Raw genomic sequence first — 15,943 nt, forward strand, 5'->3', positions numbered from 1 at the left:
TTTTACAACAATATCCAATTGGAGTATACTGTATATGGCGTAACTAAACCCTGCTGATGTCACGACTGACTGGAGGATGTGACATGGATAATATGGACTGGCTTAGGACACTTTTAGCACTAGTTTATAGGTGACGGAAATATTTTACTGGCTTTGAGCCTTTTATGAAAACTTCATTTTCGTTTATCCAGTTTTTAATCTTTATATCTTTATATCATGATTCATTGCAAAACTCCTGGTGACAGTCTATTAACCCAGAATGTGAATCACCGAGATAGATGTTAAGTTAGATAATGTTGGGCATAGGTTAGGTTTAACCCCTTTGATCTGGATGACGTGATTGTCACATCATAAAAAAATCTGGCTCAAGGGGCGGGTGACATGAACATGCCATCATGGGAAAATCTGGCTGTGGGCTAGGGGATGCGAACTTCTTGTCATGGGCATTTTGGTTGACTGCCGGGGTGATGGGAAAGACTCACTATGAGTGCACAAACCTCTTGGGAAGTTAATTAAACTCATTTGGTGATTTTGCATTATTCCCATTCAGAAACGAGTGTGGAATGCAAATGTTCGTGAGCCTTGACTGGAAGAGTGCCGGCTCCATGGAGGATGCCATTTCCATGCTCAGCACTGTATTCCTGGTGCTGTGACTGGCAATGCAGGTTGTATCACAGAAAATTGAATATTATGAAATAAAAAAAATGACACAGACAACAAAATTTTAAATATTTTAATTTTTATTGCACTGAACTGTAGACTACCTAGAGAGATGATATGGAGTCTGTGTAAAGAAAACAGTCTATTTCCATATTACCATATGACAAATATGGACATTGGAAAATGGTAAAAAAGCTAAAAATGTTTATGCATAAAAAGAGGAAATAACATTGCAAATAGAAGGCATAGAGGCTTGACGCCATACACACATGCTCGCTTGCACTCGGCCTAAATGCAGTGCAAAGCAGCCGCTCACATATGCCTAATGATTTTTGGTCATTTGATTGTCATGATGCAACTGGATCTAAGGAGTTAAAATTCCAATTGAGTCAAGTCTTTTGTGCAATATGAAGCCAAGAATAAACAGAATCAAATGATGTATACCTATGAATCATATTTTTTCACTAATAACCATTAACATTTTGACCATAATAGTCACAATTCTAAACTATTAAACATGAAGTGTTAGGTAACTGTAGTTCATGGTAGTTGAGTAACTTATTAGGGTGAACTAACTGAGCTTTTATGTTATGTTCACCTTGATCTGAGGGAGTTAATCCAGGTTCTGGACTATTGTAGATGTCATAGCAATAATTTGTAAATATACTGTTTCTTTACAATTAAAAAATAACTAATAATATTTCATAGTTTAATTCAACTTTCCTTTGACATTTGGAATATTTTGATGTTCAGAATAAGCTTAAAAAAGGCATTTTTTTTTTTAATACAAATTATCTGGTAATCCATGCCAAAGGTAAAGGGAAGAGTAAAAAAAAGATGATAACAATGCATACAATTTATTATGCAAATCATGGAAGACCTATAAATGATATGAAAAAAATGATGTAACAATAGTTTTATCTCCCACATTTCCAATACTGGGGGTGCCACCAAGGGTATACACGTACATCACGCACGGGCTCTAGCATGACCTGAAAAAAAAATATTATCATTTGAGAATTAGAGTGTTTATGACAAAACAGAAATGTGATTTTTATTATCTCTTTGGACTGGTTCTCAAACTTCTTGGCACTGTTATATCCAGCAGTATCATGATAGATCACCATTACCTCTACCCCCATTCCTCTTCAGTTAAGTTAAAAGAAAAATATTGTAATGCTTAATTTCCAATGAACTTTATATGTATAAAATTGCTTTCACTCACATAATAAAGAATTTAGAAACTATTTCTCTGGGAAGAAGAAGAAGAAGAAGAAGAAGAAGAAGAAGAAGAAGAAGGAAGAAAAAAAGAAGAAGAAGGAAAAAAGATTGTTCCTTTTATTACAGATTGGAATGAAAACATTATTTCTTTGGTATTCAATGGCAAACAGAAATTATAATTATAATTGCATTATTAATGATAAACAGTGAATTAAAGGAGTGGTAGTGCATCAGGTTTAATCACAGCTTAGAGCAAAGGAAGAGCCTTTCTCTGTTCTTATTCACAGCAGAATACTAAAACATAATGCTATTTTCATTATCATTACTACTCTCATAATCTTTATTATTGTTATTATCTTTATCTTATTCATACTCATTATAATCTTCTTCATGAATATCATCATTATCATCACCATTGTGTACAGATGAAAACATAGGGATGAAGGAATGCTAGTAATCTACTGATTTACTAGTCCTATGCTGATTGCTTCAGTGAGGATGTTGAGGGAAGGCACTGTAATAATATCCACCATTTGTTTTACTAGTAGTCCTGCAAAGTTAAAATGCATCCTAAAATGTCAAATGCGTTTCTTTTCAGCATATCTATTGGTGGGTCAACTACTTCTGTGCTGAACGATCTATATTCTAGGATGAGGAGTGAGAGAAGGGAGAGAAGGAGAGGAAAGGGAGGAAGAGGAGGAAGGGAGGAGAGGGAGGAAGGAGAAGGGAGGAAGGGAGGAGGGAAGGAGGAGAGGGAGAGGGAGGAGAGAGGAGGAGAGAGAGAGAGAGGAGAGAGAGAAAGAAGAGAGGAAGAGGAGATGAGAGAGAGAGAGAGAGAGAGAGTAGGGAGAGAGAGAGAGGGAGAAGAGAGTAGGGAGAGAGAGAGAGAGGAGAGAGAGAGGAAAGAGGAGAGAGAGAGAGAGAGAGAGAGAGAGAGAGAGAGAGAGAGAGAGAGAGAGAGAGAGAGAGAGAGAGAGAGAGAGAGAGAGAGAGAGAGAGAGAGAGAGAGAGAGAGAGAGAGAGAGACAGACAGAGAGAGAGAGAGAGAGAAATAGAGAGAAGGATAATGCAACATCCTGGAAAAGACTAAAGTACAAAAAACAAACAAATAATTACAATGTTACAAGACACACCTCTTTGTAGGGAACCTGATATTTCCGCGACTTGGCTGATGCCGTGCTGGGGAGGAGGTGTGCTGGGGCAAGTGAGAGGTGTAAACGGTGAGAGCGCAGATCAGCTGACACCCCAAGACCGGCATGGTGGAGGAATTCGCCCATCACCATGGGGACGGCACATATGCAGCTCGTAATGGCCTGAAAATACATCCTAGGTGAGGATTTTTCGTGGTCTATCAAAATGATTCTGCTTGGGGTTTTGGTTTGTGGGGAAAAAAAATAAGATACAGATAAAGAAAAGAAAGAAAAAATGAAGAAGAAAAAGAAAGAGAGAAAAACAGCAGACTATTTTCTCCATACTTATTATCCATTCTGCAATTTATTTAATGTCTGCTCTCTGTACTAACATGTCTATAAGGAATATTAAGAAAATCACAATGCAAACTCTCACATACTCACTCACTCTTTCTCTCTCTGATTGGTTCAAGGAGGCATGTGGGTTACATAAGGCCTGGTGATAGAGATATTTATGTGGGTGTATTGTGTATATTCTCACTTAATACTTATTCTGGTTATTCACTTGTAAGAGAGTTGGGAACAATGGCAAGAGGTGCCTATATATGCTTCTGGAGACAAAGGGGTTCAAGGGGATGGAATAACAAAGGTAGGTTCTATAGGGTACAGCCAGAGGAAACTTACCAAACAGTATGAGAATTACTTACACTCTCTACCTCCCACTGCCAGCAAAAAGAAAAAGGTGAAAATAGTCCAACAGTCTGAATGTCAGAAGTCCAAATATACTCAAGTGTGTCTTTGGAATTAAGGGTTAAAAAATTACATGATAAATTATCAGCACTTTTCATAACTACCTGTGATTGAAATCATTACCTAAAATTTAGCAATAGTGAAACATAATTAATTTCTTTACTCCTGTAATCACCCCATGTGAATTGTTACCAGTAGTGACAACAATCTTTTTGGGTCCTAATGAAGGGTCAATGGCTCTTGATATAAGCACCCTGACTTGTACTGCTGATAACTTAATTTCAAAACCTCCTACTTGTCCTGACCTTTGTGTATCATTATTTTATCACAGAATTGGCACTTACAAATTCATCATCACAGTCATAAAACATCATGAAAATTACAAAAGAAATCCCAGATGCAGTGACCAATTGACTGGTTCTGGCTGCCCTCTGACTCAACCAAGCAGTCTTCAGTCAGTCTCCTATAAAATAGGATTACTAGGTGAATTATTCAGATCTGACACCGAGAGTACTAATTTCTCCTCTGTCCCAATGAAAGCCAGGGGAGACTTGTATGATGACTTCATTTTTTTTTTCACACAAAAAAGAAAGGAAGAAAGAAAGAAAGGCATGCTCCTATGTCAAAAAATATCCTTTTGTTAGAATCACTAATTTTGAAGGAATTGAGGTTACAGGAAAAAAAAAGTTGCAAAAGACCTAGGCCTGTTCATGAGTAATGGTACGAGTTTCAAACATCACACTGAGCAGGCAATTAACAGACTTTATGAATGGATGGATGATGACAACATTTCAGACAAAAGATCCAGAACATCTACTTCCACTTTGGAAAACACCATTGATTCCAAGACTGGAATGTGTGTCAAGTATGGAATCCAAGTCTTAAAAAGACATAACATCACAACAACAGATTCAAAGATTTTTTTAGACAAAATGGCAGGCCTCTTTTAATAGGAAAATCTATAACAACTCATGGTTTTCTCTTTACAAAACAAAGAGGAAGTTACATCATTATATATGCATTGAAAATCCTTGAAAACTTGTCACCAAATTCAAGAGCCTCAAAGTAAAACACTCACTCAGACAAGGAAGAACATGCTATCATTTTTGTCAATGATTAATGGTTACAAAGCAAAAATATATACGATATAGATCAAAGGTCATGTACCACTACAGAAATGCATAGGTGTAAAAGGATGAAGGGGTGAGGGTGAGTTAATGATTGAATGTGCAACACATCCAAAGTAGTACAGCAGTTTAGGATAGTATGGTACTAAAAAAGGTAGAGAGGAGTGAGGGCAGAGGGGGTGGGTAAATGGGTTTAAGCAAGACTTAGCAGAAAGGGGAAAGGGGAGGGGGGAGCTGATCAGAAAGGAAAATGAGTTGTCCAAGGAAAAAGTGGGATTCTGCAAGGATGTCCACTGGGTAAGACAGGAATTAAGGAAGAGCAATTAGATCAGAGAGCTACTATAAATAGGGGTCAGAGAAGTAAGAGGGGAAGAACCTGGGGGATAAGACTTGGGATCAGGGGCAGGAGGTGCAGTATCAGGAGGATGTCAGTAGGGGGAGGATCCAGGGAAGGGGAGGATGGGGTGTGTTGGGAGGGACCACAAAGAAGAGGTGTAGAGGAAACACAATTAGGAGAAGGATGGATGTTGGTAGTCACTTTGAATATAGAGGGAATGGGAGCAGAGATTGTGGGGTGGATGAGGGACAGGCATGTTTTTTTTGGCACATGATTAGAAAGTTGTGAATGTACTCAAGATTTTCTGGATGGAATTTGGTTGGGGAAGTCAGAAATGAAGGTCTTCTTATGAGGGGAAGAAGAAGAATTAGATATTTAAGGAGCAGACAAAGAGGTAGATGTAGGAGAGGATGTGGTAGGAGAAGATGAGGTGGAACATTGGTGGGTAGAGTGAGAAGGAAGAGGGGTTGGCATAGGGGAAGAAGTATAGACTGGAGTGTCTGGATTTAGAATGGCAAAAGAATTATCTGAAAGAAGGAGGGGGAATAGGTAGGAATGTATGGAGTGGGGGAAAGAGATACTGAGGGAGATGTAGAAACATCTTGGGAGGAAGGGGTTGGGTCAGATTAAAAGACAGCACTGGAGTAGGGAGCAAGAAAAAACCTCATCAGCTTGCTTCCTGTCTGGCCTTGCATTAGGAGAGACCAAATTTAAATCCGAGAATTTATACCTCACTCAAACTTGTTGGTAGGACAGCCACTATAAAATGCATTTTGGAAGCCACCACAATATACAGTAGTGAGTGACTGTGCAGGGCAGTCTGAATGATCATGACCAGGCTGGGCACATAGAGGGCAGACAGGCTGTGAAGTGACAATGTGTGGCAGGGTGGCCTAGACATCAACCTTTCTGACATTGACTGGGGAAGGGTTGATATAGTCAGACAGGGCAGGCTTCTTTGCCAACATAAACATCATAGGGGAGGTCACGTCTATGGGAAGTAATTTTGGGAATATTAGTACAGGACTTCTGGAGACCTCTAGGAAAATAGTGTAGCATTGTATTGATAATGCATCATAGACAACAAGGCAGGTGAGCAAGTTGTTTTCACAGTTTCACCAGTCCTTGCTGTAGACAGAGCAATCTATCAGGGAGATGGAGACAGTTCTGGTACAAGTATTAAGGGAGGGACAAAGCTGGACAGAAAGATGTTTGCCAGTCAATTCAATATGAATAGATAATGCTTGAGCTTGGGTGTAGCTGAAGAACGATTTGGACAGCTGCAGAAGTAAATGTTCCTTACTTGTTTATGGAGACATTATTAGAAGAAGAGGGTGTTGTTAAAGTAAGGGGCTGAAGGGAGATGGAAAGTAGTAATTAGGAAGGAAGGGGTAGAATATGAAAAAGACTGTGGAGGATGAGATGGAGTGAAGCCTCCTTACCTATACAATTGTTTATGCCATAAGTGTAGAGAGTGGGATAAATTCATGTTTCTTGTATTTCTAATTTTCCCCACAAGCAGCTGAGCCTGCACACATCCTGGCCTATGTATGGGTACAGTGTTGGGAGCTTCCATTGTGAGTGGGTTAACTAAGTTCTCTTTTTTTGTCATAAATAATCCTGCTGCTAAGAAGTTTCTCTCTACTTCTATGGATGTGGGTGGGAGTTATTGTACATGTATAGCAGTAGGTTACATGTATTTTTATCAAACTCATGACTAATTGCTGCAGATTCTATTCTAGCTGTACAGCAATGACACGACTATAAGTTGGAAATCCTTTGATTTTTCAAACCTTCCTGGGATCATGATAACATTTTGGGGGACAGAATCTTAGGAAGGAAACCCTAGTAGAATACTTTTCAATTTTAAGGGTGCAACATTGACACTGTTGTGACTGAGCCACTCTGTATGCATTTGAATGTATTGTTGGGCTTGTATTAACTATGTGTCCACATTATGGTAATTTAAAATTACAGTGATATACACTTTAGAGGCATGCATGTTTTGGGGTGTATTAGTACATCATGCACGTACAGACTAAAAAGGATTCTCTGTGTTGTCCTGATGTTATAGTATATTAAGGCTATTTTGCTGGAATGTACTTTGCAAGCTAGTATTTAGTACTGCTACATAGAGCAGCATTCTGCTTTTTGTTTGTGAGTGGGAGTCAAAGTCTATGCTGATTTTTACTGTAAGACTCTTTGTGAGATTCTGTAATCATTGTGCTTAGTATGCATGCGGACTGTTGGGGAAAGTTTGATCTGTAGCTGTGTTATGTGGTTGATAGTGGAATGTGTGGTGTGGTGTCACATGATGAGGCATTGACTGACTGTGGTCCCATTGGTAATTGTGGCTAATGTTTGATGGGTATGTTGACTTGTTCCTTTTTGGTGGGAATGTGTTTGTGAGAAGTGCTGAGTGCTTGATATGTGTGCTGTTTGCATGGTATGCTTTATGTTGTTTTCTAGAGTATAGTTGAATTCATGGAGAGACTGAAAGATTCAATTAAGTTTGTCCACTTTTAGCTTTATTTTTAATATATCCTCTTTGATATATAAGTGTTGACATAAGTGTTTCCTTACAAAAATTATATATCTATGTAAATAAGAACTATAAATTTCCTACAATCCCCAGAGTTGTACAGACTAATGAATATCCTTATTTCAAACATTTCTAGGCTCCAGGTATTGGAGAGTCAAATGAACAGACAATAAACATGCACCCCCCCCCCTCATTTTTTAAATGAAAGAAAAAATGCTAAATTTCAGCTGATAAAAAGCTGTTCTTAACCCACTGCCTCTGGGAGAGTTTGGGACTGCTTGGCCTTTGCTCTGAAGAGTACGTGTGGCTGACTGGACTTTGTCTCCGGGGCCTTTTTCAAACAAGGCTGGTGTATTGCACTTGCAGCACAGCACTAAAAAAGTGAAATTATCATTGTATAGAAAACATGACTATAATGTTTTTGGCATATTCAGAGATGCATGATATTCATTTTAGTTGCTGGCTCAAACCTGTAGTAGCCTGACTGTGTACATTAGTCCATTTCAATAAATAAGATGTGTTACACTCGGTGTACAAGATGCAATGTGGTTTTAGTGAGGGATATGGAAGAAGAAGAAGAAAAAAAACTCATTATCACAAATCTTATTTTATGTAATAATAGACTGTATATAGTTATGTACAAAGCTGATACTCCCCTAGCTTCTGTACTTCCCTTTTGTCTGTCATACTTCAAGACAGTCACACTGGAATCGCCCTAAGAGCACCACAGCACAATGTTTTGGTGATGAAATCTTCCATGCATAGCAGGCAAATGATTTATGTGCTAAATATCACCTTTCATAAAACACAATAGCCAATCATAGCATTACACATCCTGTTCTCCCTCAGGCAATGCCCCAAGGCATGTGTCATGAGGGCAGCATAAATGTAATGCAAACATCATCATAACACGATGCAAATGACCCGTCACCTACAGCCACAATCCAAGCTGGCCATGACATGAATGACCTGTCATCTGGAACCACGACCATGTCAGCACCATGTCGGTTCAGAGGTTAAGGGTTAATAAGACCAGAATAAAACTATACAAAACTAGATAGCACTTGCTTTGTTAATAAAATCTAATAATTCTTTAACTACAAATTTGTCCTCCGAAAGAAAAATGCAATCCAAGTTTCAGAAATGATTAAGATCTGCCCCTCACATCTTGTGTGTCCCCAATAAAGCAGTCAGCTACCAGCCTGAGTTGACTTAAGTTAATGGGTAGCTAGTAGCATTACTATTACCTTACTATTATCATTATCATTAGGCCTATTATTCAATAATAACTATTATTCCAATGCAGATAGTTGCTTTCCATGCCATACTGGACCATACCTTGGGTACTGTGTGCAGTTGGCAGCTCAAGGGAAAAATTTGAAGCACATGATATGTATGAACTCCCTTGTCTACAATTCTGCCAGAATGTATATATGATTTATTAGATATTGCATCTAAAAAGTGACCTTAAGCCCTACTTTAAGGGGCTGAAACTTCTCACGCTCTGTAGACTGGGCAAACATGCAAACAATTGTTTAGCATACACATCTAGTCATGCCATGCCATATAGATCAATGCCACCCACTGATGAGAAGTTCATATAATGACTATTGCTACCATTATTATTACTATTTCTGTTCAAACAATAACAACCAAATACTGATGTTAGATTTGAAAATTGCCCAGCCTTATTTTATATATAAAATCTGCTTTGCCATAATTGTGCACAAGCAATCAGAAAATAATGGGATGTTTTCCCCATATTTTTCATTGTGTATGAACATGGAGTGTCCACAAATTTCGATACCATCTGGCAAGCTTCCTCCTGCCACATCTGCTATGCCATTCCCTTACCCTCTTTCCCCTTGTAGTTTCTTCTCTCCCTGAGCCATTCATACAACTGTATATCCTGCCTCTTTTTAGTTGTGAATGGAACATAGTCTGAAATAGTAATTCTGGCACTGTACAGTATATTTCAAGTAGACAAACCACCCATCGTTTCCTTTCCCCCATTGCCTCATCAAAGATTGCAATATTAGATATACACTCACCTTGTGGTACCTTATTGTTCGTTCACTATCTATACATGATAATTGCAAGATCATTGTAGCTTACATGGTAAGTGTGCAGTCAATAGAGTTCTTCCTAGGTTGTGCTGCCCAGGTTTGCATGGTCATTTGAGACTGAAGTGTGATGATCCAAGCATTCAGACTTCATCTGTAGTGGGGATGAATTAGTGATGTGTAATACCACATCACTAGAAAAACTAATACTCATAGAACATAACAGCTTATTTTGTGAACAGAGGGCAACTGATGAAGACAGTATATATAAATGAGTGAAATACTAAATTATTCCCCCCAAATTTGTACTGTAACTCATTTCAATAGTTAAGTTTCCTATACACCATATCATACATATATATATATATATATATATATATATATATATATATATATATATATATATATATATATATGTAGTATGTATGTATGTATGTATGTATGTATGTATGTATGTATGTATGTATGTATATATATATATATATATATATATATATATATATATATATATATATATATATATATATATATATATATATATATATATATATAATGCATGTAGTTTCAGCAGTAACTAAGGGTCATGGCTGAAAAAGGGGAGGCATGCATGACCACACAAAGCTGGGCTGCACAGCCTAAGAAGAATTCCAATCATTGCACACTTACCATGTAAGTTACAATAATCTTGCAATTCTTCCATGGATGTCTGCTCAGCATTGTCACATCATGCATGACTATTCGTAGCCTCCTCCCCAACAAAGAATTAATTACTGATTAACCCATAATTGACGGGTAGCATTCATAGAGGCCGGGGCCTCGCTGCCGGGGGCTTATATCGTCGCCCGAGCATGCGCGACCACTCATGCCAAATACCAGCATCCCATGCCGTTTCTTCGTAATACTACGAAGATATGTTGTATTTTCAATTTCCAATATTTTTTACAGTCTCTACTTGCCAAATTTCCTGATAAATTGAGACTGAAGGGTATTTTTGTTGTTATATAGACTCCATAGTTGATCATTATTCGGTCTATAGTCCGAATAAAATAAACAGTGTGTGGCATCATGGAGTTGAAATTGTCGGTTTGTTGGATTTTTTTTGTTTGTTGCATGGTAAAAATGAGAAAGTGTTAGAACAGACTTAATCACAAAAAAATAATCTTTTGCCGTGATTGTAACAAAAAAAAATTCATGGCATGTCCATGCATACTCTATGGCATGTGCGTACGTGCCCCCGGCAGATGGTCCCGACATGCCATGGCATGTACGTACATGCCACCCGTCGGCAATTGGTTAAGAAATTTGTAGAAAGTATACTAAAATATACGATTACTGACTTCCTGTATATGAATTAGAATTAAAGATTGTTTGCCCAAATGTGCTAACAGGTAAAATGATCTTGTTATAATGTTTGGTAATAGTGGATTCACATCCCCATGCAATCACTTTCCTGATGCTTTCCCAGGCCATTCCTGATTTAAATATTTAAGAGTTGGATACCATACTAAATATGTATTAAACAAATCCTCACTGATACCTGATTCTTTCATTACATCATTGACCCATCTAGTAATTGTGGCCTTAATGGTCAAAGGTTAAAACAAATAAATGTGCTAGTTATCAATGGTCATATAGCACTATGATAAAGTACAGGGAAAATAGGGTAAAAATGAGTTAATGATTAGGATAAGTGGACAGAAGAAGGGATGAAGAAGAGAAGGAAATTGGAAGGGCGAGAAGAAAAGACCATGCAAAATTTGTTGAAGCAAGGGCTGAGATCCAAGGTAGGGGCCTCTGTCTCCGTCTCCTAAGCCCCCAACAAGAAGTAAGGGATTGGGAGGGAATTGTGGCCTTAGATGCCTTAGTTTCCTGATTAATAATTTTGTCTAGTCTGACTGAATTTGCAGTTTACTTGTCAATTATACAGAAGTTCTAATGGCTTCTACAATCCATATTTTTTTATCCGACATATATGCAGTGAAACCTATTGCCTGATATTGGATTTTTTCAAAGGATCACCAATTTTAAAAATGATTTCCTTTTGAGTAAGCAACATGTTCCTGATGTCAAATCAGTGGTGTGAAACCTCTGTCTTAATAAAATCATTAGCAGAGCTGCAACTTTCTTGGATAAGGTTGATAGTGACAAACTATCATTGTTTTCCCAAGCTTTAAAAATATTCAAAATCAAGTCAAGATCCCATATTTAGGTAATTCGGTATGCTGTGTAGCTGCTGACCTCACAAGCAAATACACTACCTTGTTTTGACCCTTGTTGCGGGTTTATCTTATATGGTGCCACCGTGGTAATGATTTCAGGATTGGGCTGTGTGGGAGACAGTAAATTTGATACTGGCTTCTCATCTTGTTGGAAAACTGGGAAGGTTTGAAAATAAAAGTTTTGCCAGTAGTTCAGACATGAATATTAGGTATTTGGAAGAGGTCAGCAAATGAGATATTGTAACAAAGTAATCTGTAGCTCTTTATAGTATACTGTCACCTACTTATCGAATCTACTTATCACTGTTTAATGGTAAGCAAAAAAGAGGACTTTCATCTTTTTTGTATTTTTTCAGAAAGGATAAAAATGGCTGGACAATAGGTAATTGTATCATTTTACTAGTGTCATAGCGTATTCTATAAACATTTGTGAGCTTATTGTTCTTAGAACTTCATGTGAAGAATTAAAAAAGAGTAAAACATATACATGTATTTCCATGTAAAAAAAAAAATATTTACAATATATATAATGTGTAAAATTTGAATCAATACTTCTCTTTATTGTGATAATTTTTGAAACAGCCAAAGAGACAGAGGCGCACTATACAAATGTGCCACTGCACTTTAGTCAACTTTCTTTAACCATGTGTGTAGCACACATACCAGCACTTGTATTTCTTTCCCTTTATCTTGTTGAGGGTTTCTGCCTTGAAGCCTTAGAGCCAAATTAGTTACTGCTGGAGGTCCTCAGCCACTATATTTCTGAGAACGAGGCAAATATTCTAGTAAGAGGCCTCTAAATACCTCTTGCCTGAATATCAGCTGCTGCCCAATGTTGTCATCTACCAGCTTGAACAGCAGAAGGGCATTGCTCATTGCCATATCAAAAAGGTGCAAGAAGATCCCTTTTGTACCATTTGAGGTTTTTCCTGACTAATGGGTACAAAAAAGAAAGTTAGTCTCCAATGTTCACATCCTTCATGCGTTTGCTGTAGTCAATAACACTGGCGTTTGATGACGAGCTCTCCCTATCTGTCTCTACCATTGTTTAACCATGTAAAGTAGAGGACATGGACGACTTTTTTTATTTATCCACTTCAGCCACAGCATGCTGGTGGAAGTACTCCTCCTCTCCAATGCACTCAGTGCCATCTTCTCAGGGAAGTTGTGTGGCATCCACTTCCTTTTCAACTGCACTGTATCAGAGGTATTCATCTGCCTCCACTGGAACCAGTGAAACAAAGGTGGGGGAGGTGTACCAGTTATCAATGTATTATGTGTATCCCTTATCCAGCATGTCCACATGTGAAAGCTGGTACCTCATCCTCATCCTGGCCTGTATAAAAATAGAAGGCACATGTATAGCCATACGTGGGGCCTGTTGACACACTTAGCTTGTAAATCTTATGAACCAGCCCTCTTCATTGGTTTGTAAGTGACTCACATTAGGCAACCTCTAAATTTCTACAAAAACTCATCCACCTTTACCATCTGTGGTGGAATATATACTTCCTTGAACTGATGCTGTAGTAGCTCAACAATGTGGCTAAGCTTCCACAGCCTGTTCTGCTTGTCACAGACATTGTTGTCGGCAAAATGGAAGCATGTGGAAATCTAGTGATAATGATCTTGAGACATATGTTTTGGGAAAAAAGGGGCCTCATGGAGACCATCCTTTGCCCAGTGCTAGGCCTGGTGTGACTTTGGGGATATGCCCATCATCAGATATATGGTGATCCATACTTGGAACTTGGGAAAGCGTTAGGAGCATCCATCTATGCTCATGCCCTTTTACCAAGTCCGAATTATATTCAGAATCTCTTCTGTGAAAAAGCCTTCAAGAATTCATAAGGCAAGTTTGATGCATAAAGGTTTACTGTCAACCTGGGTGTTGCCTTGAAGCCATACTTCCTGGGCACATTCTACTTCTAACAGCACTTGAACCCAGGATTACCTGGTAAATTGCAGGCACTAATACGGTTCACATACTCTGAGAATGGCTCATCTGAGTTAATATTGCTATCATATAGATAGACAAAATCAAATTCATAATTGGAGAAATCAGGGTTCTGTGATCTACTTAAATGCAGTGTTCACTATGACTGAGAGACATAACTATTAACCTCATCTTCAACCTCTCCATCAGAAAAGTCAAAGAAATATTGCCTAGATGTTCCTGGGACGGAATCCCTGGCTGTAATTGCCTGCTGAATTGAGATCAGGGGTTTTCATACAGAATTCTAGCCAATGAGTGTTCTGTATGATCCATTATGTGACATGCCTAGTACTTCAAGGTCTGGCTTCCAAAAATAAAAAAGGGGTAGGTGCGTGTTAACTCGAGTTGCAAAAAGATCAATGGAGGGTTCTCCATAAATTTTGCAAATGGCTGGTATTAGTCTCCACTCTTTACTGAAATTTCTTACATGTGAAGCTAAATCTGCAGTGATGTTCAAAGAACCTTTGATGTAATTAGCAGATAAATCTATTTCACCACAATGAGCCCAGTCAAAAATTTCTTCCCTTACATCCAGTATAATAGTTAACGTTTGCTATAAATGTTGTATTATCCAATTTTATTCAAACATATTTCTTTTTTATATCCTGTAAAAGAGACATAAGACCAAAAAGAACAGCTTTTAGCTCCAAAGTATTCATGTAGTCTTTCTCATGTTCAGCCCAGTGACCGTCAGTAATTTTATGAACTGTGCAGCCCATCAGCCAGACACTGATGTATCTGTGGAGATAAATGCAACTGGATATGATGTATGCAGTAATTTAATAATAAAAGAATAATTGTTTCTTGTCCACTATTTTATGAGACATTCTGCCCTCTTATCCAAACACAACAAAGTATTCGAAACACCACAGCTTTCCTTAAGTGCCTTATTCTTTAAAACTTCTGAATATTTATATCTTATGGGTGTCCAAGGTACTGCTTCCTCTGTTGTAACCACATTACCAATGAAACTGGCTAAATCTCTGATTGTAATCTCATTAATTTGTAATAATTATAAATCCAATCTTCTGATCTTATCTCCTTCTTTTTTATGCTTGGAATTAAATAAAAAACCCAAGAATTCAATTTCTGATTTCTCTAAATTAATTATGAAACCTAATTCATCCAATGTTGAGGCAATGTACCTCACATCTTTCAAATTTTCCTTAGAATTTGTCATCATAAGGCAATCATCTATGTAAATCATTGCCAAAATGCCTAAGGCCTGAAAATGTAAAAATGGCACCTTCAACAACTTTGTAAAAAGTCTAGGTGATGAAGAGAATCCCCTGAGGTAAAGAAGTAAATTGCCATAATTCACCATTCCATGTAAATTTGAACCACAAACAATCCTTCTTGCATACTGGGACTGAAAAATATGCATGGTTTAAATCATTGGACACAAAGAAACAATTCTTTATAGACAGAAGTAAAATATCTTTAAGAGTATACATACTACTACATACCCATTGAATTGTCTGAGACTAAGTATGATCCTGACATTTGCATCTTTCTTCTGCCTAGGAAAAATGATTGAATATAAACTTGACAAAATATTTTCATTTCTCAAAAATATGTCCATAAAAAAAAAAAAATCAAAAATCTATGGCTGTATCTAGGGCTGGTTTGTCATTATTAGAAAAATGTAATGATGTAGGAATACTATCTGAGACAGGAGGTCTTTAAAAGAAAATAAACTTTTTCTCTGAACTGTATTGTTTATCCATGGATCACTGAATAATTCCCCCAAAGCTGTCCTATGTTGCCTTGATGGTAACTTGAAAACTTTGAAAATCATTAGTAGTAGATGCCCCAACATTTGCTTGAGATATAATTTGTGAAGGTGTAATTGCATTTTGTCACGATACCACATTATCTGACCCATGAACTAAGTCCTG

General features: G+C 37.7%; 1 protein-coding gene across 3 annotated transcripts in view; it reads right to left on the reverse strand.

The window, feature by feature from the left end:
- Positions 1-1,501: 1,501 nt before the first annotated feature.
- LOC119578720 (transmembrane protein 183-like) overlaps positions 1,502-15,943 on the reverse strand; it is a 137,862-nt gene continuing 123,420 nt past the window's right edge. For 2 of the 3 annotated variants that reach the window (XM_037926322.1, XM_037926323.1), the window contains exons 7-8: positions 3,015-3,194; positions 1,502-1,652 (exon numbers count right to left, since the gene is read on the reverse strand). In XM_037926322.1, coding sequence (XP_037782250.1) covers positions 1,578-1,652; positions 3,015-3,194 — 255 coding nt within the window. In that variant the 3' untranslated portion in view covers positions 1,502-1,577. Of the gene's footprint in view, positions 1,653-3,014; positions 3,195-15,646 lie in introns of those variants that run through there. The other variant, XM_037926324.1, reaches the window with a different exon arrangement.

This window comes from Penaeus monodon, chromosome 11 (genome assembly GCF_015228065.2).
Source record: "Penaeus monodon isolate SGIC_2016 chromosome 11, NSTDA_Pmon_1, whole genome shotgun sequence".
Classification (NCBI taxonomy): Eukaryota; Metazoa; Arthropoda; class Malacostraca; order Decapoda; family Penaeidae; genus Penaeus; species Penaeus monodon.